The sequence below is a fragment of the Caretta caretta genome, chromosome 2 (genome assembly GCF_965140235.1).
Source record: "Caretta caretta isolate rCarCar2 chromosome 2, rCarCar1.hap1, whole genome shotgun sequence".
NCBI classification, from domain to species: domain Eukaryota; kingdom Metazoa; phylum Chordata; order Testudines; family Cheloniidae; genus Caretta; species Caretta caretta.
The window spans coordinates 79804274-79828127 of NC_134207.1; the positions used below are offsets into that span (position 1 = coordinate 79804274).

General features: G+C 42.9%; 1 protein-coding gene across 2 annotated transcripts in view; it reads left to right on the forward strand.

Moving 5' to 3' along the window:
* Window positions 1-9178: 9178 nt before the first annotated feature.
* The window catches only part of CHST9 (carbohydrate sulfotransferase 9), a 119269-nt gene continuing 104593 nt past the window's right edge, over window positions 9179-23854 (forward strand). Inside the window, exons 1-2 of one of the 2 annotated variants that reach the window (XM_048840514.2) lie at window positions 9179-9593; window positions 20617-20831. In XM_048840514.2, coding sequence (XP_048696471.1) covers window positions 20711-20831 — 121 coding nt within the window. In that variant the 5' untranslated portion in view covers window positions 9179-9593; window positions 20617-20710. The remainder of the gene's footprint in view (window positions 9594-20616; window positions 20832-23854) is intronic. The other variant, XM_048840513.2, reaches the window with a different exon arrangement.

Genomic DNA, 23854 nt, shown 5'->3' on the forward strand with positions numbered 1-23854 from the left:
AGCCCTGGCTGGAAACCACCCAGCCCCCAGGGGCTCAGGGAGGGACTGTCTGACTCCTGCATGTGAGTTTCCTGTTAACTCAGAGTTGGCCCCGCTCGGTCACATGGTGCTTCCAGGCCCCCTCCCTGCAGAGCAGCTGGAAAAGCTGAGCCAGTCAACTGACCTCAGAAGCTGGGAGAGCCCCATGGGGAGAATCCGGAGCAACAGCTGGGCGCTGCAGGGAGAGGCCGCTGCTTTCCAAAAGGGGAGACTGAAGCTAAGATAGGGGCCGCCATGGTGGGGGGCATGATTCAAGTTTTTCGGGGCAGCTGAACCTTGAAATTGTGTCCACCCCTACTGTCAACAGTTAGGTGTCGTCTCTGAACTGTCAAACCCTGCTGACAAATCTAATGACTTTGCTAATGTACCTAGTCTACAGTTCATATCTAAAAGGAGGTGATTCACTAGAGCAATTGGTGCTGTCTCAGTGCTATATCCTGGTCTGAAATCTAGCTGTGAGAGGGTCTAGGAAGTTGGCAGAAATCAGTTGTTAAAGTTCCCCCTTGGTTTTGCACCCTCAAGGGTGATTCAACTTCTAGCGAAAGTTGAAGCCTGTACTATGAATTATAGGTAACGTTTAAAAAAAAAACTAAAAAACCTTCCAAACTTAGGCTAGCACAAACGCATGACCTATATAAGGCGCACATACTTTGATTCTTCACTGGGTTGCACCTTGTGCAGTCACTTACCCCAGTGTAAAGTGGATGTAGAATGATAGAGTTGTGCACCCATTTTGCCACATGGAAATGACTACACAAAGTACCTGGCAATTGAGAATCAGACCCACTATATTTATGTTTTCATTAGGAATTCTCTCTTCCTGTCTCTGCTCCTTTACACAGTCTGTATTTTTCATTCTACCTCTGTTTTTGCACTGGAATTTCCCTCTCTACTTAGGGTTGCTGATTTTAGTTGGACATATTCCCGGAGGTTTCATCACACGACATAATCTTTCATTAAAAATTAATCTTTAATTCCTGGAGACTCCAGGACAATCCCTGGAGGCTTGGCAACCCTATCTGTATTACTGTTCCTCCCACCACCCCCATAGTGTATGCAAGCCCAATAACATCCTAGGTTTGAAGTAGACTTTTGAAGCTAAGTTCTTTGAGTGGGTTCAAAATGTTATCATTTCTAGTAAGCAATGTAAACATTCACCACATAAAATGATCCTGTGTGGATAACCATACAATATAATCTTTTGTTGCATTCAGTCTTCTTCAGAGGAATTTAGAATTTGATGTGTGACTTCAGGGCAGCTGCTGGACTGTCATGCCTTCATATTTCTGCCCTACTTTTATTCCCAGTATTTAGGGTGTTTCAGATGGCAGTGGAATCCTAATGCAGAGATTACATATTTAATGGTGCAGTGTCTTCATTCAACAGATTGAGAGTCACTTAAAAGGCACACACTGCTCCACATATCACATTGTCCTCCCCCCATCCATCTATAAAGTCACCTTGTCAACAGGTATAGAATCAGCGTAGAACTTAACTTACTATTGAGAGTGCTGCTGGAGTGAGAGAATTTGGAGAGTCTGGCTGTGATGGGGCTTAACCCCCATTACCTGTAAGGCAAGAGAAAGAATTCCAAGTAGTCATGCTCTGCACATGGCGAGGGGAGGGTGAGTAACTAATTGCCTCCTAGCCAGGGGAGGCAGAGGAAGGCCTTATAAGAAGACTGGGGGAGCTCCATAGGGGAAAGCCTATACAGGACACAGGTTTTTCTGGTGGAGATAAGCTCTGGGGTAGGGTTTAACAGTGAAGAAGACTGTTACAGGAACAGGTCATTCTTCTGCAGGGAAAGGCCAGAGGTAGAGTCAACAAGGGAATTACAGTGAAGCCTGACGAGGCAGAAGGGCTCTAGGCTGAAAACTTCTCTGGATTTTTGTGTTACTCAGAAGATGTTCAGATTTGTAACACCCGGAAGGCAAGTCAGGAGAACAGGCAGTTGGAGAGGCCACTGTAGGTCTAAGGGAGAAAAGCACCCTGTTCAGTGTTGTGACCGGCGATAAGGATGTGCTAGAAGGTGAGGACATGCTACTACAGTGGCATACAGGGGACATGTAATGACTAAAGGCCATATACAGACTTTACTTCTCTGACTTTAGTAGTTGTGTAAAAGATAATGAAACTCTTTTTATCTGCGTAATGCATTAGTGCAGTCAGTTGTAGCTGAGAAATGCAGAGTCCACATCCATGGTGGAGATGATCTATTAAAATGTTCCTTCAATCAAAATGGAAAGACAGACATGAACAATGTTTCTGCTGAGGTTTTCAGGAATGCTTTTTACAGTATTTAATCCAAACATTTTAGAAGTTCATGTGTTTAACTCTATGTGATCACTAACAGCACTAGTAGATGAAACACAAAAAGAAGAGTCTCCGATTCTTTGCAATGTGCACTAAAACTACACACTATTCCTTCTAAGGACACTACAGGGAGCTAAGATTATGGTGAGATAGACATCTCCTTTTCCCAGAATACAGACTAGAGAATTATAATGGTGCCCAGTTCTTCCAATGAAATTCAAAAGCACTAGGAAATCAGTCCTCCTTTTGAGCTTCCTGGGGGAAATGAATGAGCCCTGGTTTTCAACTGAACTTTTATCTAGTTTTGCAAATGAAGACAAAGGGTATTGGCTACTCGAAGATGATTCTGGTTGACCCAGGCCTTCTTTCAAAAGAAAGCCCCCTTATCCTAGTTAAGGAACCCAATTCTTAAAAGTTTTTTGGGGATGAGGTAGTCGTCTTCATTTATTCTTTTACGGAGAGACTGTCCAGTTTGAACAGGGCTGATATTGCAAAAAACATATGCATCCCTCCGAAATACTAGGCACAGGACACTCATGCAAACACATTCCAGAAGGGTGGTACCAGAATACCCCCATACCAACTATGATACAAACACAATCTCTGAAGATGATACAAGGACACACTTACTAAAGGTAAGGTCAGGGTGACCGTTTGATAGAGATGTTTTGATGGAACCAACATGTACACGGTAATGGGTGGTAACAAACCATGTCAGGGGACAGTAACTAACTGTGTCAGAAGGGCAATACATAACTTTGTTTGTATTGGTGTATAAAAAGGAGTCTCAGAGGGAGTGCTTTGACCAGCCAAGGGGGAATGGAAAGTCCTGCCATTCACTGAGCTGAGTCCATTGCAACTGGTATATATGTGTTAGTATACCTGTAACCATTGAACCAGGGCATTAGGACCATACTTCATTGACAATAAATCTGACAGAGTGCCTTTGCTTCTGAAATGGGTCTTGTGGTCTCACGGGGCAGTTTGATCAAGGTCTGCTGTGCCAAATATCTACGCAGAGCTGGGACAACACACAGAGAGAACACACATGCAGCCAACATCTACTGGGTCATCACTTAAAATCTACCTACTTATAGTTAATAAACTTGTTCTACTGTTTTATCTGTGTTTGGACTGAAGTGTTTGGGAAACTCCATTTGGGATGACAGGATTTGTGCATATCATTTTCTATTCATAAAATGATGGACTCTATATGAGCTTGTGTTGTCCAGGGGAGGGCTGGGCAGTACAAGACGTACATTTCTGGGGGAAAGTCTGGGACTAGGAATTTATTGGTGTTACTCTGCAGTGTAATTCATGAGTGGCTGGCTATAGCACTCATACAGTAAAGCTGGGAGTGACTTACATGCTGGAGGCTTTGTGTGAGTGGACCATGAGTGGTGGCTCTCAAAGCAAAGTAGCATAAAAGGCAATCCAGGTTGGAGAATTGAGCTGTTCATCAGTCCAGATTGTATTCTGGGTAATGTCACAATGGTGATGGGGTAAATGTGGCAGCATGGAAGACTTTCTATAACAACACCAGAAAAAACGTTGGCTCCATTATTGGCTTTGAGAAACACGTGAGACTTCATTGCTGCAGAGTCAAGAAACCACCTAGGTCTTCTGTGAGCTAGTAGCTTCCATAGTGAACTAAGACTAAAAAAATCTCTGAGGTAGAAGAGGGACTGGAAGTTGAGAGGCTGTACGACCATCTTCTGCCATTGTCTGCTCACACAACACAAGCTAAGCAGAATCAGCATGTTAGTTCTTGTATGGGAAATCCCCAAGGAACATATGTATACAAAACATAAAAATGCTGCGGCCATTTAATGTCTCTTTTTATATTAAATTGGTGTTATCTCTCGAGTCTTGGCTAAGTTCTCTTTTAGGTAAGCATGTTCTCCCTAGCTAAATCACTCTGGAAACTTCAATTGCAAACGGTATTTTACATTTGGTTGTCTTGAGTTGCTTTGCGATGTTCAGCAGTTATGTTTCACTCCAAGATTGGTGTTAAAATGATCCTGGGACACCATCTGTAGCTAAACTGGGCAAACAATGAAAGGATACATTACTGTTACTCTATTAAGGGGTTACACCTGTAAGTGGGTGATGGGACAGAGTGTCAGTGTTCAATTTGCTAACTACTCACTGAAGTAATTCTAGGAGCAAGGTAGTATAGCATCTTAAATTCGGCTGGAGCTATCTGGAGTGGAGCTGCAGTAAATATTTTCAACCCCCTGAAGTTTTTACAGTATGTTGGGAGAGGAGGCTGTGGGGGGCTCTGGGAAATACTCTAAGAATTTAAGCCCTATACTTCTGTAAAATGCTTAAAGGGGAGAGAGGTGAAGACTAGTGTTTGGGGCACAGGTCTGGGAATTTGGACCTATTGAGTGCTGATTCTGGCTCTAACAATAGTTCACTATGTGGTTTTAAGAAAATTGTCATTTTGCCTCAATTACCTGGTCTGTCAAAGGGGATAATACCACTTGCCTGCATCTCAGGGCTATTTTGAGAATGTTAGTTAATCTTTGCAAAGCATTTTGAACATGTAAAATGCTATATTAGTTTTAATTAAGGTATTTACTGTGGATTATAATCCCTAAAAGATTTTTGCACTGAATTATATTACCTGCTACTGCAATCTTTAACCAGCAATACCATTGTTATTCCTATTAGCAGCCCTCACAGCTTACTTTATATAAGGCTTCAGAGTAACAGCCGTGTTAGTCTGTATTCGCAAAAAGAAAAGGAGTACTTGTGGCACCTTAGAGACTAACCAATTTATTTGAGCATAAGCTTTCGTGAGCTACAGCTCACTTCATTGGATGCATACTGTGGAAAGTGTAGAAGATCTTTTTATATACACACAAAGCATGAAAAATACCTCCTCCCACCCCACTCTCCTGCTGCTAATAGCTTATCTAAAGTGATCACTCTCCTTACAATGTGTAAGATAATCAAGGTGGGCCATTTCCAGCACAAATCCAGGGTTTAACAAGAACATCTGGGGGGGGGGGGGGTAGGAAAAAACAAGGGGAAATAGGTTACCTTGCATAATGACTTAACCACTCCCAGTCTCTATTCAAGCCTAAGTTAATTGTATCCAATTTGCAAATGAATTCCAATACAACAGTCTCTTGCTGGAGTCTGGTTTTGAAGTTTTTTTGTTGTAATATCGCAACTTTCATGTCTGTAATCGCGTGACCAGAGAGATTGAAGTGTTCTCCAACTGGTTTACGAATGTTATAATTCTTGACATCTGATTTGTGTCCATTTATTCTTTTACGGAGAGACTGTCCAGTTTGACCAATGTACATGGCAGAGGGGCATTGCTGGCACATGATGGCATATATCACATTGGTGGATGTGCAGGTGAACGAGCCGCTGATAGTGTGGCTGATGTTATTAGGCCCTGTGATGGTGTTCCCTGAATAGATATGTGGGCACAGTTGGCAACGGGCTTTGTTGCAAGGATAGGTTCCTGGGCTAGTGGTTCTGTTGTGTGGTAGTTTCCTCCGGAAGTCAGTGGTGTCTCCAACACCACTTTCTACAAGCCATTACCCTCTGATCCCACTGAGAGTTACCAAAAGAAACTACAGCATTTGCTCAAGAAACTCCCTGAAAAAGCACAAGATCAAATCCGCACAGACACACCCCTGGAACTCCGACCTGGGATATTCTATCTACTACCCAAGATCCATAAACCTGGAAATCCTGGGCGCCCCATCATCTCAGGCATTGGCACCCTGACAGCAGGATTGTCTGGCTCTGTAGACTCCCTCCTCAGGCCCTACGCTACCAGCACTCCCAGCTACCTTCGAGACACCACTGACTTCCTGAGAAACTACAATCCATCGGTGATCTTCCTGATAACACCATCCTGGCCACTATGGATGTAGAAGCCCTCTACACCAACATTCCACACAAAGATGGACTACAAGCCGTCAAGAACACTATCCCCGATAATGTCACAGCTAACCTGGTGGCTGAACTTTGTGACTTTGTCCTCACCCATAACTATTTCACATTTGGGGACAATGTATACCTTCAGATCAGCGGCACTGCTATGGGTACCCGCATGGCCCCACAGTATGCCAACATTTTTATGGCTGACTTAGAACAACGCTTCCTCAGCTCTCGTCCCCTAACGCCCCTACTCTACTTGCGCGATATTGATGACATCTTCATCATCTGGACCCATGGAAAAGAAGCCCTTGAGGAATTCCACCATGATTTCAACAATTGCCATCCCACCATCAACCTCAGCCTGGTCCAGTCCACACAAGAGATTCACTTCCTGGACACTACAGTGCTAATAAATGATGGTCACATAAACACCACCCTATACCGGAAATCTACTGACCGCTATTCCTACCTACATGCCTCCAGCTTTCACCCTGACCACACCACACGATCCATCGTCTACAGCCAAGCTCTGCGATACAACCGCATTTGCTCCAACCCCTCAGACAGAGACAAACACCTACAAGATCTCTATCAAGCATTCTTACAACTACAATACCCACCTGCGGAAGTGAAGAAACAGATTGACAGAGCCAGAAGAGTCCCCAGAAGTCACCTACTACAGGACAGGCCTAACAAAGAAAATAACAGAACGCCACTAGCCGTCACCTTCAGCCCCCAACTAAGACCCCTCCAATGCATTATTAAGGATCTACAACCTATCCTGAAGGATGACCCAACACTCTCACAAATCTTGGGAGACAGGCTAGTCCTTGCCTACAGACAGCCCCCCCAACCTGAAGTGAATACTCACCAGCAACCACATACCACACAACAGAACCACTAACCCAGGAACCTATCCTTGCAACAAAGCCCGTTGCCAACTGTGCCCACATATCTCTTCAGGGGACACCATCACAGGGCCTAATAACATCAGCCACACTATCAGAGGCTCGTTCACCTGCACATCCACCAATGTGGTATATGCCATCATGTGCCAGCAATGCCCCTCTGCCATGTACATTGGTCAAACTGGACAGTCTCTCCGTAAAAGAATAAATGGACACAAATCAGATGTCAAGAATTATAACACTTCAATCTCTCTGGTCACGCGATTACAGACATGAAAGTTGCGATATTACAACAAAAAAACTTCAAAACCAGACTCCAGCAAGAGACTGTTGTATTGGAATTCATTTGCAAATTGGATACAATTAACTTAGGCTTGAATAGAGACTGGGAGTGGCTAAGTCATTATGCAAGGTAACCTATTTCCCCTTGTTTTTTCCTACCCACCCCCCCCAGATGTTCTTGTTAAACCCTGGATTTGTGCTGGAAATGGCCCACCTTGATTATCTTACACATTGTAAGGAGAGTGATCACTTTAGATAAGCTATTAGCAGCAGGAGAGTGGGGTGGGAGGAGGTATTTTTTTCATGCTTTGTGTGTATATAAAAAGATCTTCTACACTTTCCACAGTATGCATCCAATGAAGTGAGCTGTAGCTCACGAAAGCTTATGCTCAAATAAATTGGTTAGTCTCTAAGGTGCCATAAGTACTCCTTTTCAGCTTACTTTATGTGCCACAACCTTTATCTGGTCTCGTTCACACTGGTTTGATATTGCTGGGGAGTCCATCTAGGTTTGTGCAAACAAAACATGTAGGATGTTGGTGGGGACGCCCTTTAAATAAATAACTATATGGATTTTGCAAACAAACTTGTCCTGCTACACTTATCATGCTCATTTACCAATCTTAAGGTGTGGGGTTTTTTACAAGCTGATTTTCATGCAGTGCTAGCAGCAATGCCATCCCCGGGGGTGGAGGGTGCAGACTCCAGGGCAGAAGTGACAAATCCATCACTGCTGGCACTGACCTACCACTGCCAGGACCGACGTGCTGGCCCCTGGGCCCCCCCAAAGTGTGGGGCCTGGAGCGGTTGCCCTGATTCGCTGTACCCCAGGGACAACTCTGGCCAGCAGGGAACCTGATTGAGTGAGTGGGGCTCACACAGGGGAATCAAGTTTCCTGTGTGAACGGGCTTGTTGGAATATAACCCTGGGCTGGTCCCTGTTAGGTCAAACTGGCCTTCAGTTTAGATTTTATAGGGCGAGGTTTATTTTTAAACTTCAGACCAAAACAAATATCTCCGTGCAGTTTTGTATGCAGTGTAGTTGTACAGAAGATTAGAGAGACAACATGGGTTAGGAATTATCGCTTATTGGACCAACTTCTACTGCTGCAGAGAGAGAAACTGGGGGTACTGGTCCCTTATAATAATGCTAACTACTTAAGCTAAACAATCTGGTTTCAGAGTAGCAGCCGTGTTAGTCTGTATCCGCAAAAAGAAAAGGAGGACTTGTGGCACCTTAGCGACTAACAAATTTATTTGAGCATGAGCTTTCTGAGCTTACTTCAGGGGATGCAACTGATCAACTGTTCCACCTTAGAGTTAGCTATGAAGCTAGGTGTGTCTTTCCCACACCTGAAGAAGAACTCTGTGGGGCTCCCAAAGCTTGTCTCTCTCACCCCCCAGAAGTTGGTCCAATAACAGATCTAGCCTCACCCACCCCGTCGCTCCATGCCGTTTTAAAGAGGATCAGGCTCCAAGCAAGGGCAAACCGCTTCTGCTGCCGTGTTTGCAAAGTCAGATCTAGGGTAGTGCCTGGGAACAGGAAAGAGAAAGTGACCACACAGACGCAGGGGAAACTGCTAGCTCCCAACTAGGGGAGCGCCTTCCTAGGGGCTTCCGCGCTTGATTACCTGGCGCGGTGGCCACGTGAGTGAGGAACTGTGTAATGATTTCTAGGCTTTCAGCCACGCTAGCTGTAGCTCTGTGGGTTAATTCGCAACGTGTCCCCTGCAGCAGTGGGGTTAGTCGGCCCGTAGGAGTGGAGCACTACGGACGGGAAGGCGGCCAGTGCCCCGCACGTGGAGCTGGGGGAAGGCGGGCCGGGGGCGCTGGGCGGGGCTGCCCCCCAGTCCGGCGAGGGGGCGATGGTTCCGCCTTCCTCCGGCAGCTCTGCGGGTGGCCGGCCAGAGGCGGGCCTGACTCGGCGCGCGGGGGCTCCAGCCTCCGCTGCCCCGGGAGCTCTCGCTGCAGAGGGAGGCTGGGGAGTTTCCGCTGGGACCCGAGCTCCGGGCGGCGGAGAGCCCGTGACCTCCGGGCGGCTCGCAGCTCGCCTTGCGGTAAGGGCCCCCCGCCGCAGGAGGCGGGTATGGGGGCTGCTGGCTGCGTTTGCCCGGGGAGGGAGCAAGAGACACTTTCGCAGCTCAGGTGACTGTGTCTCTGCGCGGTTATCCATGAAACGCGCTCGGTTCTTCCCCACCGGGCTGCCTAAACCTGGGCTCTGCTCGCAGCCAAATTACCCCGTCTCTGCCTCCTGCCGCTGGCTCGCCATGGGGCCAGGGTGTGCCCGGAGCTCTGGGTCGGCTCGGACGCGGTTCCGATCTCTCTTTCTTCCCCCATAGAAAACCTCTCTTGATCTCTCGAGAGCCAGGGTGGTTCTGTCTGTGGTACCAAAGGATGCGGGGCTGAAATGTCAGCGCTCCTATAATGCAAAGTCAGTCCCTTTGCAAGGCTGGAATGAGGGTTTCTTGTCGAGGTTTAAACTAACTTTTTCTTCCTTCTTGTCTTAAAAGTTCATTCACATCCGTTTATTTTAAATCTCTTTGGGGTGTTGGCTTTCACGAGCTGCCCTTGAACTTCTAGGTCCTGATCCAAAGCTCACTTGAGGTCATTGGGGAGAAACTTCCACTGACTTCAGTGGGTTTTTGGATGAGCTGTATCGTAACTTATTCTAGTGTGTTCCTCTTTTATCGGTGAATGAAGGCATGCAGAGAGTACCTCAGAAACGAGACAATTGATCAAAGTCTTGATGTGAACTTACTACTTAATCATTCAAGGAGCCAGAAGGTATTTTCACATAACCGGTGTTGTATAATACTATAGATCACTTGGCCACTTTTGAGTTCAGTTTTGTTCAGTGTATACAAATGATGTATATCCTTGTCATTTTAAATGTAACTAATTTTTTATTATGTATTTTAGTGGCACTCAAGTGGCAACTCAGCAATGAAAAATGCTTCAAAAAAATCTTCACAGGAATAAAAGAGGAAATGAGCTCTTTTAGTGAGTTTGGGGTAGGGGAGAGAAGGAGAACAGAAGGAAAACTTGTTGTTTTGGGGGGTTTTAAGGGACATCAATGTGTTATGTACAAATTATGTCATTAAGAAGTTAAAGGAACTCTGTAGCTAGGTTACTTTATTCTGTGACAAGTGAGCTAAGTGAAAAGGTACAAACCTCCTACCTTTCCACTGATGGACTTTTTTGGGGGGGAGGGGGGGCAATATTGTTGCACAGCAGAAACTTAGAATTCAGGACATGGATTCAAAAATAAAAGGTAGTGTTACCTGTATAGTTTTTTGGGTAGCAAAGTGAGTGAGTGGGGCAAAAAGCAAGTCATCTTGGCATTCTAATACCACTTTGATTCACTGCAATCAATAAACAAGAACCCCTATTTGAATGTAGAGAAATTATGAAAAGATTTTGCTTTTTGTCTGTCTAGTTATACGCACAAACACCAATCCTGCAAATGTTTGAACATGTTTTTGACTTCACGCATGGTAATCCCATTGCCTAAAATTAAGCATTTGTATAAGTATTTGCAGGATTGGAGCCTCAGGTGTTTTTAAGCAAGCCTGTGTCTTTATTACTGCTCTACCTCCCATGTTCCCTCCCATTGTTTATTACACTTCCTTGTGTCTTGCCATAAATTTAACTGTAAGATCTTCAAGGCAGAGATTAAGCTGTTTTATGATTATTTACAGCATCTACCCAATTCCCCCAATCATGATTGAAGAAGGAAGTACAGCTTTCTATGCTTATTACTGCCCCTCTTCCTTTACATAGTCCCTGTAGAGGAAAAATAAAAATCTCACGAAATGAGACAAATAATTTTCTCTCCTGAAGTGATTTTTTTGTTTGTTTACTGCTTAATTAATACGAATGCCTTCTATATGAAGCATTTAAGGGGTAGGTGCCATAATAAACTGAGACTGCAAAATCATATCCCAAGACAGGGTAAATAGGAGCACATGGTTTACCTTCTGTATACCATTCATCCTATACAATATATGGCGTGGTTTAAAGTGCATTAAAAACAAGGCATAATTGCTATAACAGTATTAAGGTTTACATTGTAATAAGGGGAAGTGAAATAGAAAAATGCTAAATACATGAGCAAGTGGGCTGAGCTGAGCTTGCTCTGGTAATGCTTGTATTTAGAATTTCCTGAGTGTTCTTGAAGCCTTAATATTTTTCAAGCTGTAGGGATTGGAGGGGTTTTGTGTGTGTGTGTGGTTTTTTTGTTTTGTTTTTTAGCTCTACTCTTTGAAGTGACTTGGAATTGAAGATCCACTTTTGTTTCAAATTCCACATCAAATGTGGAACTTTACAACTAAAGATTTTTTTTCCCTTCATCCTGAGCTCTATGAACATTATGTTGGCTTCCTTACTCACAATATAATATTGCCGGTAATAAGGGTTCTGAAAGCCAAATGATGCCTTCAGTTACATTTGGGCATGGCTGTATTACAACTGGCGTTATGTTGGCTTCCTTACTCACAATATAATATTGCCGGTAATAAGGGTTCTGAAAGCCAAATGATGCCTTCAGTTACATTTGGGCATGGCTGTATTACAACTGGTCTAGCAATTTGAAGAACTGTTGAGATGTCTGCTTTCCTCTCCATCCCCTCATACTTCTCTCTCCACTGGGTTCCCGTGCAATCAAAATGGCTGCCAGGTACCTGTTCTATTTGACTGCCTATTAGTTCAATGCCTCTAATTAGCAGTTGTGGGCCCCCCCCCTCCCCAAAAAATCCTGATCTTAGAGAGAAATGTATGCCTGCAACTGAATTGATACCTTGGAGCTAAAGAGACTCCACAGAACACAAAAAGGAGAATGAGCATGGAAGGTGAGAAACTTAAGCCTAAATCATCCAATATGTCAAAGAAATCCTCTAAATTCCACACTTTTATATTCCAGGAGAAGTAAGTGATACAAGTCCAATGGCTGAATGTTGAACCAGAAATAAGGTGCAAATTTCGAACAATGAGGGTAATTAACACCAAGTGTCATGGTGGATTCTCTATCATTGGAAACTTTAAAATCAAGATTGGCTCTTTTAGAAAGAGATGCTCTTATTGAACTTGAAGCAGTAACTAATTCAGGGCATTACTTTATGTATTACTGTTATACATGAGGCCAGACTAGATGATGATCTATGAACCCCTTAAAATTTGAATCCTTAAGCCGGAACCTTTTTTATTTTTATTTTTTATTTTTTAAAAGCCCAGTCTACAGTAGGGAAACTTTCTAAAACTCTTCCGCCATTGCTAACATTGATTGAAGGCATTGTCAATTAAACTCTGTCTTGGTGGGACAACTTGGTAAGAATTTTTGGAAAATTTCTCTAGCATACTTAGAGCTGCACAGTTCAGATCGGAAAGTTTTATTTCAAATGTATTCCATTTGTCCTTATACTGAACATTTAGTTCTCAGCCTTCTTTCACCTGAGCCCCCAAACTAGACATGATTTCTTGCTGGAGCCCACCCATCTCACAGTCCTCTGACTGCAAAGGGTTGTAAGTTAGATACGGGCATGAGCATTGATTGGCTGAGTGTGCTGAGGCTGCAGGGAGAATGGTGAATAGGTTGTACTCGGAGTGAGGTGTGGATGGATGTCTTATTTGGTAAGCATGGGTTTGTTTCCCCCCACCCACCCCTTCCAACCAAACAGTCAGCAGTAAGGCTGCACCACTTCAGATGGAAGCTGTGGCATTAGCTCATGTACTAGAGATTTTCAGTCTTGCAACTTGCACAGTGTTTTGGGGTTTTTTTTTTAAATCAGGTATCCTGTTTTGCTTACCCACCGCGCACTATGTCCACATGCAGCACTTGCTGCAAACTTTGCAGTGTCTGTGGGCTATTGCATCTATCCCAGAGTGCTCAGCTACGTTCTGGGAGCAGGAAAATGGCAATGGTGAATAGTGCACATGTTCACAATTTTGATTTGTTCCAATGACTGATAAGAATAGCTCTGTCCAGTATGAGGAACCACATGTGTTATGAAGGGCTAGGGCTATGACCTTCCACTTGAAGTTGCTATGATAGAGTGTCAGCACCTTCCTCCCACCTGTGTTCCTGGAAGTCTGGCGTACGACCTTTTTGAGTTTCCATAGTTGAAAAGGTGAGGAGCTGGATTTTTCTTTGTCCTTTTAATTGCTTCGGTAACTTTTTATGTTTCTTGTTGCTGAACTAATAACTTTTTAACTCCTTGTTTCTAGGATACAGCGAAGGAAATAGGCTGGAAACATCCATCCATGGAGCCCAGAAAGTTCTCTCAGCATGCCACAGCACTACAGTGGAGTCACTAAGACACACACTGTTCTTTGGGGAAGGCTAGGGAAAAATGAGCGTGTGCTGGAGGACTGTGGAGAGGTAAGTGGCTTCATCTATGGTATGAGGGGTTGTGATAGCTCTACTATGTATCTTTCAAGTAATGACCCTGTTCTGTTTTCTGTTTATAGGTGTGTGTGAGGAACCACTGAGGTAGTGGGTTGACATCTGTGGCAACGACCAGTAAAATAAATGCACAGGAGGGGATTGTCTCAGTGTCTGTGTCCACCTCTAACAGTTAATCTTGGTCCTTTTCTGTCTTTCAGGAGAATACCAAGGAGAAAGGGGATGGGAGGAGACAGTGTTGCCAAACTTCTATAGTTTACTATTTAAGTTTCTTTTACTCTGTGTTGACTTTGATTTTTGGGGTTGTGATGTGGCAGTTATAGGGAGGTGTGAAAGTAGGAGTTACTCAGCTCCTCTGTGCTCTGGCTACCACCAGATTTTCATGTGGACTTGCATGCTAGGAATCAAAAATCAAAAAAGTGATATGAGTGTCAGATATCTCTAGTGCAGACAGAACTGGGAAGTGTCATGTAGCTCCAGGACAAGAGTTTTGCTTGTGGGGAAGGGAAAGGGTGAGGACTGAATGAAGTGGGATTACTTAGAAGTTGTGGCAGAGGCATCAGGAGCTGCTTTTCCTCATTTCTGCTGGGTCCTGGTGCCCAGAGTATTTTACCAGGTGATGCTTATCTTGCAATGGGATGTACCTCTCTGGATTACACCTAAAATCTGAAGGGAGGAAAAATAAAATGACTGTATGTTAATGGTGTGGGAGGTTTCTTAAATATGACGATGTTACCAAATACTATAGCTCTTAAAAGAACTTGAAATATTAAAAGTTAATGAGTATGGCTCACTAAAATTTCTAAGCTCTCATTTCAAGCTCAGTAACTAAAAACTTGTTGCTGATTAGCCCTGGAGTTGAGTGCTGAAAACTGATATGTGCACTTCTGTTCTTCTAGCTTTCTTTATCACTTATAGATCAGAACAACATGTGGTAATGTATCCCAGGCCTCTAATGTCTAAACCTTTTGGTATGAATCTTATTATGGAATTCCTCTATAACTGCCTTTATTGAAGTCAGTGGGGCAGATTGTGACCCTGTTGATCTGTGCGGGAGGGGTTCACCACCACTGGGCGAGTGCTGCACTTGAGGAGTGGTGGTATGGAAATACCAGAAGGGCCATAACAACCCACTCTGGCTCCCCAAAAGGGTGCTGGGATGGCATCCTGGAGCATTCCGGCAGGATTTGAGCACCATTAGCCAGACTTGGCGCATCCCACCTTTGCGGAAAAGCAGGGCTTGAGGACTCCCATGGTGCTCTCTCACCTATTTCCCCCTCTGCCTTTTTTTGGATCTTGTGGAGCCCCCACCTTTGTATCCAAGGGTTTGTGCTTGGAGATCCAGATTGGACTGAGGGAAAAGTGGAGTTGGCTCGGGGAGAAAGGGACGCAAGTCTCTCTCAGTTGCATTAACATTACCCTATAGCCCCCACTCCCAAGATTGCCTGGAGTAGTTGAGGTCAGGGGGAGTCCCTGATAGTATAGTTCCACTGGAGCCACACGGTCAAGGAATTATGGATAGAAGATGACCCGGGGTTACAGCTAGAATGGGGACACAGGCGGCTCTACTGAGGTTAGGGCAAGCTTTGTCATAGGGGAGGAGCAACCCTCCAATCCCCTCAACAAGGAGTGGGGACTAATCTCTGAGGTAATCCTTCCAGAGAGTTCCTTTTTGTGGCGGGGGAGAGAGTTGTTCCCCTCCTGCAGTTTTTAATGCCAAAGGGGACAATCTGTCACAATGTTGCTGTGGCTGCTTAAAATGTTCTGCAGTAGATTTGTAGACCCAGAGGCTTTATTTTAACTCTCTCTCTGATTTTTCATATATAGATTACAAATCATTGAGTTAACTAAATTGCACTAATTATTCAGGCTAGGCAGTTTTAAAATTGTATAATGAAGCTGTACGGCTCTGTTCAATGTGCACATAATAGTCTGAGCTGTGCTGTCTGAAGTGAAACTTGGCCTAAACATGAACACACACAATTTAAAACAACGCATGTAGTGAGCGCTCAGTAAAGAGATAATTGTGCTGACTTTAATTGATACTGTTCTTGTCAGATGGGTATATTCCTAACACACCGTGACTAATGCTAATTTGTGTAATTTCCCTCCCCGGCCCCAGCTTTCTTCCACAAATAAAAAATATATGGGAGTGCATCTTGAGATTTCTCTAAAGAAAACACTGTGGAATTCACAACCTCAAAGCAGAAATTGTGCCAAGAGCAAGCTGTTTGCTTTTTTTGCTAATGGACTACTTTAATCTGGTATCCTCAGAAGTAATACTAGGTATCTTCCTACATGCTTGAACTGTGTCACTGAAAGGGGCTGAACTGGCAGCACAAGACATTGGAGGCACACTTTCACCTAAGGAGCCTAATAAAGTCTCTCTTGTAGACCCCAAATATTGCATTAATTCCCGAGTGGTTTGATTACAGCCACTCCCATATGATCAGAGAAAAAGAGACTGGAAGGAGAAGCAAGAACACTGCACATGTTTAGTTATGTGTGAGAGAAATTCCCATTCAGTGCATGTATTCAGGTTGTTTATCTTTATTGTAGTAAGACACACAAAGCTATGCATCCCAAATAACTTTTCCAAAAAAGCTCAGGGTTTGGTAACTGCTAGAGAACAGTTTTTTTCTTACCATTATACATTCAGAGTTTCTGAGCATCAAACAATGTTACTTGTTTTGTTCTGAGTTCTTATCCAAACTAATATCAGTGTTATGCAAATAACACAGCTTTCTATGGGTGATTGAATTCATTTTCTCCTTATAACCAGAAAGGGATCCAAACTCTTTATGAAGCAGGAATGCTTCTATCTGTTTGTTAGAGCTAATCCTATGGATCTGAATACAGCACATTCGTTTTAGTAACTAAAGTTCAGGTACAGGGAGTGGCAACAATAAGTAGGCTTGTTCTGGGTCTCCCTCTCTCCACCCCAAAGAGCCTGAAGAGGTGAGAACACTAGGAGCACCATGGGGAAAGGGGTTGAATGGAAAGAGCCTCCTAGTTAAAAGAATGGAGGAGTTGGATCCCACCTCCCCCACCATTCTAGAAGCAGTTCACACTAAAAACATGCTGCATATAAAGGAGGGAGCACTGGTTTCTCCTTCCACCAGTTTCTGACTACTAATATCCAGGCAGTGTACCATATCTGTAGCTGGAAGTGGAAATAGCTTCCACAGCGGGAGATGACAGCTCTGCATGTTAGTTAACCAGAAAGGAATACTATGAAATAAAGCTACTTAATTGGCTTCCTACAGAGTTCCATGTCTGAACTAGTTGTTTCATGCCATATACAAAAAAAATCAGCCAGAGTATAAGTTCAAAATGGTGTCTGTCACACTTGTGTCTAGGCATCTACGTTCTTCATAGGTATAATGCATAAAATGGCAAATATGACATTGAGATATAGCTTAAATTTAAGCTAACAGGTTTGGAAGCAGTTTTCATTGTACTTTACGAAGGATTGTATTTTAATTAGGGCTGTCAAGTGATTAAAAATTAATCACGATTAATTCTGTGGTTAATCACACTGTTAATAATAGAATACCACTTATTTAAATATTTTTGGATGTGTTCTACATTTTCAAATATATTGATTTCAATTAGAACACACTACAAAGTGTCCAGTACTCAGTTTACATTTATTTTTTTATTACAAATATTTGCACTGTAAAAAACAAAAGAAATAGTATATTTCAATTCACCTAATATAAATACTGTAGCACAATCTCTTTATAATGAAAGTTGAACTTACAAATGTAGAATTATGTACAAAAAATTACCGCATTCAAAAATAAAACAATGTAAAACTTTAGAACCTACAAGTCCACTCAGTCCTACTTCAGCCAATCGCTCAGATAAACAAGTTTGGTTACAATTTGCAGGAGATAATGCTGCCCAGGTCTTTTTACAATGTCACCTGAAAGTGAGAACGGGTGTTCTCATTGCACTGTTGTAGCTGGCATCGCAAGATATTTACATGCCAGATGCGCTACAGATTCATATGTCCCTTCATGCTTCAACCACCATTCCAGAATACATGTGTCCATGCTGATGCCAGGTTCTGCTTGATAATGATCCAAAGCAGAGCGGACCAACCCTTGTTCATTTTCATCATCTGAGTCAGATGCCACCAACAGAAGGCTGATTTTCTTTTTTGGTAGTTGGGGTTCTGTAGTTTCCACAATGGAGTGTTGCTGTTTTAAGACTTCTGAATGCATTCTCCACACCTCGTCCCTCTCAGATTTTGGAAGGCACTTGAGATTCTTAAACCTTGGTCGAGTGCTGTACCTATCTTTAGAAATCTCACATTAGTACCTTTTTTGTGTTTTGTCAAATATGCTGTGAAAGTGTTCTTAAAATGAACATGTGCTGGGTCATCATGCGAGACTGCTATAACATGAAATATATGCCAGAATGTGGGTAAAACAGAACTGGAGACATACAATTCTCCCCCAAGGAGTTCAGTCACTAATTTAATTAACGCATTATTTTTTAACAAGCAACAGCAGCATGGAAGCATGTCCTCTAGAATGGTGGCCGAAGCATGAAGGGGCATATGAATGTTTAGCATATCTGGCACGTAAATACCTTGCAACGCTGGCTACAAAAGTGTTATGGAAATGCCTGTTCTCACTTTCAGGTGATATTGTAAATAAGAAGCAGTCAGCAGTGTCTTCCGTAAATGTAAACAAACTTGTTTGTCTTAGCAATTGGCTGAACAAGAAATAGGACTGAGTAGACTTGTAGGCGCTAAAGTTTTACATTGTTTTGTTTTTGAGCGCAGTTATGTAACCAAAGAAATCTACATTTGTAAGTTACGCTTTCATGATTATGAGATTGCACTACAGTACTTGTATGGGGTGAATTGAAAAATACTATTTCTTTATCATTTTTACAGTGCAAATATTTGTAATAAAAAATAATTTAAAGTGAGCACTGTACTCTGTGTATTCTGTGTTGTAATAGAAATCAATATATTTGAAAATGTAGAAAACATCCAAAAATATTTAATAAATTTCAGTTGGTATTCTATTGTTTAACAGTGCGGTCAATCATGATTAATTTTTTTAATGGCAGTTAACTCACGCAAATAACTCAAAAAATTAACTTTGATTAATTGACAGCCCTAATTTTAATGGCACAGAATTTAAAGGAAAAAAATATTTGAAATTGTATTTTCAAGTTCTGAACATTACTTTACATTTAGAATTTAACATGAGCTTCCTATAAACAATAGGTATATCCATACTAAAATGTGCCAGGTGAAAGATTAAGCTTTCATACAAAGTAAAGTCAAAGTTTATATGTCTGCAAGCACTGAGTTATTGAAATAAGTTCATATTTTCTCTTTCTTTTTGTGAAACACATGAAGCTCTGGATTTCTCTGGACAGCATATATAATGCTTTTGTCATGCAAGTATAACTTGTTAAATACCTGCTACTTTTTTGTTTCCACAAACATGCACACACTAGGAATAGACTTATTCCTTTAACAGAGTTCTCATTTAAAACACTTCTTCAGTTGGTTACTCGTGTCATCTGAAAGCTTAAGTTTTCATTATAGTTTTGATTTAGTCTGCTAAAAGTGTCTTTTATCAGATATTCATTTACAAGGGCTTCATTGTACTCAATTTCAGAATATTTTTATTTGCGCTGCAATCTAATTTAACATGTACTTCTACATTGTACTCCATTGCTTTCAGAATCCAGCACATCCTAATGCACTTTAAGAAGCTTTACATTTATATTGTACAAAACCTTTTGTACCTTACTTTTATGAACTCTTAACGTCAGCTTTTCAGTGGCAGGTGCTAGTTGCTAAAGGAACAATTTCCTTCTCCTGTGGCTCTGTGCCATACAAGAAATAAGATTTTTTCAGCCAAGCTTTGGGCTTGATTCTGCTACCAGGGAAGTCGGTGGCAAGACTCAGGCTTTTAGACTCTTTCTCTTCTCCCTCCCCCATATATTCGTAATGATTGCAAAGTAGCCAGATTCAAAATTCCATTAGTTCTCGTCACTTCAGGCTGGGTTATATAATCTGATATAGGTTCTTACTGGTTTAGAGAAGGCTACATTTGACCTCAAATAACTGAATGATGGAGGGTGAAATCCCTGCTTTGATGTGGGGGGCCAGTGAAAGACCTTGTATATCAGTTACTAATAAACTCCAGGTAGGGGCTGCAATGGGGGACTGTGGGCACACCAGCTGTGCAAGGGTGAGTCTATCCCTTACTTGCTGTGGAAAGGGTCCTCACACTTGCTTTATGTAGTCTATAAAAGACTGGAATGGAGCAAGAAGAGGAGCTACAATATTCTCAACTGCATGGATTTAGTAACCCAACATTCTCCACAACTGGTATGGAGGAGCTATGTCCTTTAGTTTTATAGCTAAGAGGATGAAATGACATTGTGGGGAGCTGTGTGTCAGTCTCTGGTCTTGGCTTCAGGTTTTGGGGTTGATTTCCTCCCTCTCCCTTGACTCTCCATATTGCACATTCACAGAGCATGAACACTCTGGCTTTATGTAATGGATTTTTGCCTTCACTCCAAAAAAAAAAAAAAAAGATTTGTCTTTGAGATTCATTCGGGAAGTGTGAGTATTATGGAAAAATTGTTAGGACTATGGACATAAACTCAAGTGTTGCCAGTGCCCCTTGCTTAGTAGCTTACATAACCATTATGCTTTATATTTACACAGGTTCTCCTGAAGAAAAGCCATTTAAGAGACATAGTTAGTTCTTATGTGCTTTTTTATTTCAGGTTGCTGTCTCAAAGGAAAGGATGCTAAAGATGATACAGCTAAATTAAGAACCTATTGGAAAGTGAATCATGCACCTTTCTGAAAGGAGCTGAAATGCAGCCCTCTGACAGGGTCATGAACCTGAGACAAGTCTTTGTGACTATATTGATGTTTGGAGTAGCAGGTCTACTCCTCTTCATGTACCTGCAGGCCTGGATTGAAGAACATCATACAGGTAAAATAGCTTTCTTAACTGTATTGCCTCCATAGCTTTAAGTTGCTGCTTTAAGCTAAAAGAATGATTTGTTGAGAGGGTGTGGTGTGGATTTTTTATGGGGAGGGAGGGCAGCGGAATTGGGACCGTAACACTTTATACTACAATGCAGCAATCAGCATACATATCAAGGAATTGCCCCATGCTATGACTTGCATTTATCAAGCATCTTTTGCTGCTACCTAAGGCCTTGTCTACACTACGGGGGTAAGTCGACCTACATTACGCAACTCCGGCTATGTGAATAATGTAGCTGGAGTCAACGTAGCTTAGGTCAATTTACTGCAGTATCTACACCGCGCTGCGTCAACGGGAGAAACTCTCTCCCATTGATTTACCTTATTCCTCTCATTCTGGTACTGGAATCGACAGGAGAGTGATCTGCAGTCCATTTAGCGGGTATTCACTAGACCCACCAAATCAACACCCGGTGCATCGATCGCCACAGCATCGATCCCAGTAAGTGTGGACATGCCCTAAGTGTTCTGCATGAATAAACACAAATGCAGGCAGTGTTCCACTATGGCAGGAGTGCCACTGTTGTACTAACTCATCATACAGCCGTAAAACAGTTTTTGGTTTTCTCTGAGTTTCATCTGAGTGACACGTTGTCTTGCGAAGAGAAGGTTTTAAGTCCTCCCTTCCCTTCTCTCCCCTCAACCCTGAGCCCTCCCGCCCCAATTTAAAAAGCAACTCTTTTTATTCCAAACACCTGTATCTCCTTTACAGCACCTCCCTGCTGTTTACTGTCCCTGATTATGATCTCTCTTCTAAAAATATGGTCACTTAAATGTTGCTACTAAGTAAAACAATTTGAAACATTTGTGAACATACAGTGCAATTTGAGATTACTTTAATATGGATATTGAATTTACTCTTCAACTGGATTTTTTACTTTATTGTCTGTATACCTGTGGCTTTTTGGCAATGAACTAGCTTGGAGTTTTGGGAGGTTCCAAGTTGACAACTATCAAAAAGATTTTGTGTGCTTCTTTAATCATATCAGTAGCAGCGTGCTGCTAGTGAGACAGCTAGAGGTTCTTAGTCTGAAAATGACTGTGTTTTTTGTTTTGTTTAAAAAAATGTAAAGCATGCTTTGTGCACACTTTGGAACTGTCACGCTAAGAGCCTTTAGGGACAAATGTTTTTGTGGTAGGCAGAACTGGTTTTAGCCTTTGCAGTGCCCTGCTCAAAATGTACAAGTGTCATGTCTGCATGCAGCTGCTATGTGACTGAAAACTGGCTAGGTTTGAGTTTAGAAGATTATCTGCTCCTACAGCACTGAGCATTCAATTTCCTGGTATATCTTAACTGAAGCCTGGTACATTGCTGGAGCATCTGCTAAACTTCACATTATTGCTAATATAAATGTTCTACTCTGGTTTCAAAGGCTCTCCTAGCTGTGGTGTTACATGCCTCCTAACCAGACCTGGATTTTTGTAGGGAAGCAGAAAACTACATGTTCATTAGCACTCTGTCCCCTGATAGGTTACAGGTTAGATATTTACTTCCACTCTAATCATTTTTTTTCCTCATTAGAATACACTCTTTGCTATCTCTCCTCTTTCTCCAAGTGCTCATGTATGCTCACACCGGACGTAACTCCATGTTCTTCTATGGCTTGATCTCACTCACTCACCAGCCCCTCACATCTTTCATTTTTCAATAGTGCTACGACTCCCACATTTGCCTTATGAATGTCCTCTTGACTTGGTCTTCCCCAAGCACCTCTGTGTCCACTCTGATTTAGCTTTTCACACTTGTTCTGTCACTCTCATCTCTCAGGAAACCCAGTTTAGAAAGTAACTCGCTAATCTCAAATCCTTCCTGAGCCATCTGTTGATTCAGTGATCTCAGCTTCCAACTCTACCATGTACTCTACTCTTCTGTCCTCTGCTCCTCTCTCCCACTGCTCTGTGCACCTGGAATCATCTTTTTGCTCTTTCAGTTCATGCTCCCTGCCCTTGTGTACAGCAAGGAAAGGGGAAGAATAGTAGCTAAAGGGGTCTCAGAAGCAGCTTCTTTCAGGAGCCATCTCCTCTGGTTTGCCAGAAGAGACTGTCTGATGGGACTGAGCAGGTGCATTATACTGTCTTCAGTAAGAGAGGATGAAGGCCTCCCAGAGGGTGAGGGTAAGTATGCCCCCTACACTTATCTTAGATTACTAGAGCACTGTTGCCTGGTGTGCTGGATTGAACTGATCAGAGAGCTGTATGGGGTAGCACAGCACTAGTGTGCTGAGGCATCAGTGCCTGAGGGGTTCCCTGCATGGCTACTGGCCTTACCTGGGCAGAACTTCCATTGAAGCCAACATGTACACAACAGTCTTGAAGTGTGGCCTTTTATGTGATGTCAGTGTGAGTTTTGCCTGAGTAAGGATTACTGGGTTTGGCCCATTCTCCATGCTATCTGAGGTACTTCAGAGAAAACATCAAGTATTGTGGCATGAATTGAAATGTAGTAGCTATTTCTTAATGTTGTTCTTTAAATTTAAAGACCCTGTGAATAATAGCTGAGCTGTGTGGCTGAGGGACAGGTGCCCTTATGCCTGGGCCGCTTCCTACCTTGGCTTTTGTTCCTCCGTCAATGCCACTGGTCTGTTTCTGGATTCCTTCTGGAGTTCTCTGTGCTCCGAAAGGTCTTCCTTTATTAGTGGCAGTCCATCGTTCCTGGTCTCCATGGGGTAAAGGACTTATGGCCGCTCAGCAGTGGGGCCTGATCTCTGCCACATGGAGCCCCAGCAGCTTCTCTGAAGGAGCTTGCAGTTCAGGACTTTGTGCACCCAGACTGAGCTGAGCTGCTCCATTTTGAGCCCCACCTCCAATGTGAGCATGCCAAGCAGCTGTGGCTGGGCAGGGCCTTCTGGGCCCAGAGCTATTCTTTAACCCTCAGTTCACCAGGGTGTATGAGCACTATACCATCGCACTCTTGCACATCAGCCCTGCAAAGTTACCACACCAGCATTCCAAAACATACAGTTAGGA